Genomic DNA, 2,044 nt, shown 5'->3' on the forward strand with positions numbered 1-2,044 from the left:
AATGTTAGGAGAAGGGTCACGGGGAGGGAAACTCAAGCAACTTAACACATGAAAGCACCAAGTCCGCTCTTGGCCTGAAAGTCTGTGTGTGATTAACTGAAAGAAACAAAACATAAAAAAAAAAAAAAGCATGAATTAAAGTTATGAAAATTAAACAAAAGCAAAATGTAGTGAAATATGTTAAAAACAAAGAAAAAGAAAAAGAAGAGAAGGGTGAACACTGCTCGGGCACCTGGAGACTGGCAGACGAGAGCATCCCCCCGCCGGCGGAGCTTCTTCCCCCCTCCTGACACCCCCAATTCTTCCATCACCAGGAAACGATAAAAGGTTCAACCATCTTTCCTGAAAACTGGAACAAGAAAACCCACCCCCTCCCCCAGCTCACAAGACATTCCCCGTTCCTGCAAGGTCCCAACGTCTTGCCCGTGACCCCAGGACACGTCTCCACTGGCATCTCCCTGGGGGGCGGCTGGGGCTCTCCCGGCAGCGATGCCCCCCCGGCATCCTCTGGGACCCGCTTCCCTCACAGCACCCCGGGGGGAACCTGCCCCACGCAACCCCCGAGCTGATACCCGCCCGGCTCTGAAGCAGCAGCTCCTCCTCTCCCGCACTGTTCCGGGAGCCGCTGTGCCGCCCATCCCAGCAGAGGACACTGCCTGCCACCGTGTCCCCAAATCCCAGCTGCCTTCCAGTCCGGTTTGGTGGAAAGATGTTGGTAAGAAGCTGGCAAAGACCTTCCTGCTGCTTGCTTGGGAACACGCAGATCCTCTGTACGACCCTGCCTGGGACGCGGCAGTGGGATGGGTCAGGGCTGCGCTCCCTGACACGCAGGTTCCACAAACCCCCCGGATGCCTCCCAGATGAGGAGGGGATCTGGGAAGACAGGTCACCAGCAAGGCCAGGGGGAGGCACCTTCCTTTGAATTTTTTAATTACAAATTTCATTATCCTGCTTGAGCAGAAATGCCCAAATATCACATTTTGAACTAGCTCAGAAGTTTCCAAAAAAAAAAAAAAAACCAAACCCAAAACAAAAAAAAACACAAACCCAAACCCCAAAACCCAATCCAAAACCACTTCCTCTCCCTCATTTATTAATTTTATTCCTGGTGATGGTGCTGAAGAGAGCCCCCACGGCACAGAGGACCCTCGTCCGTCCGTACCCTCCCAAGCTGCCTCCTCCCAGCCCCGCTCCCGACCGCGGCCGGTCTCTGATCACCCCCCAGAAGAGGAAGGGTGTCTGGACTCGCGTCTGTGGGTGGGCTAAAACCAGCCAAGCACAGGAAACCTATTTCTATCGCAGACAGACAGCACGGAGGGGAAGCTGCAGCATTTCCACCCGCCCAGCACACCCAGTACATCACCGCTGGAGCATCCCAGCGACCGGCACTGCTCGCACGAGTTAACAGCGTGCGGCTCGGCTGCTCGCCTTCTGCAAAGCCAGCTGGGCTCCGGGCTGCCCAGGGATTCAGCCCCCAATTCGTGTGCGAGCTCAGCTGGAGTGAGCCCTGTTTGCAGCGGGATATTTCACAAACTCTGTTGGGCTCTGCGTGTGAGGTGGGACGTGCCCCGAGCGCGCTTTGGTTCCAGCACCACGGCATTTACATTCCACGGAAATATGTTCAATAACACGCGCTGCTACCTTCCACGGGAAGAAACAAATAACCGGCGCGTCAGCGCGCAGAGCGAGCTTCTCCAGTGCCGCAGCCCAGAGAGATGCCGGAGCACAAGGTCTCATCAGCAGCGTGAAGCCAAGCGCTGGGCTGTCAGGAGCGAGCTCGAGCGCTGCTACTCTCGAGGGTTTTTCCCATCACTGAAAGGCTCAGAAAGCACTGAGCACAGCGCTGACAGAACACAGTCCTGACGCTTAAGCTCCTTCACGCACGGGGAAGTAACAAAAAAACGCCGGAATGGCAGAGTTACCAGCTTGCGTGATGGCGCAGCTCGTTTGGCTCCCCAACCAGTGCTCCTAAGACTGGAAGCAGGATCCTCCCTCCTCAGCCCTCTTAAACCCGTTTGCCCCATTCCTGCTCTACCATCACCCC

General features: G+C 55.7%; 1 protein-coding gene across 3 annotated transcripts in view; it reads right to left on the reverse strand.

Annotated features, from left to right (window-relative positions):
* Positions 1–2,044, reverse strand: part of SEPT8 (septin 8) — a 25,713-nt gene that overhangs the window by 10,028 nt on the left and 13,641 nt on the right. The window contains exon 9 of one of the 3 annotated variants that reach the window (XM_010074950.1): positions 1–96. The exons of the other annotated variants lie outside the window; for them this stretch is intronic. Coding sequence (XP_010073252.1) covers positions 93–96 — 4 coding nt within the window. The 3' untranslated portion in view covers positions 1–92. The remainder of the gene's footprint in view (positions 97–2,044) is intronic. 3 annotated transcript variants of the gene reach the window in all.

The sequence above is a fragment of the Pterocles gutturalis genome, unplaced genomic scaffold, assembly GCF_000699245.1.
Source record: "Pterocles gutturalis isolate BGI_N339 unplaced genomic scaffold, ASM69924v1 scaffold967, whole genome shotgun sequence".
NCBI lineage: Eukaryota > Metazoa > Chordata > Aves > Pterocliformes > Pteroclidae > Pterocles > Pterocles gutturalis.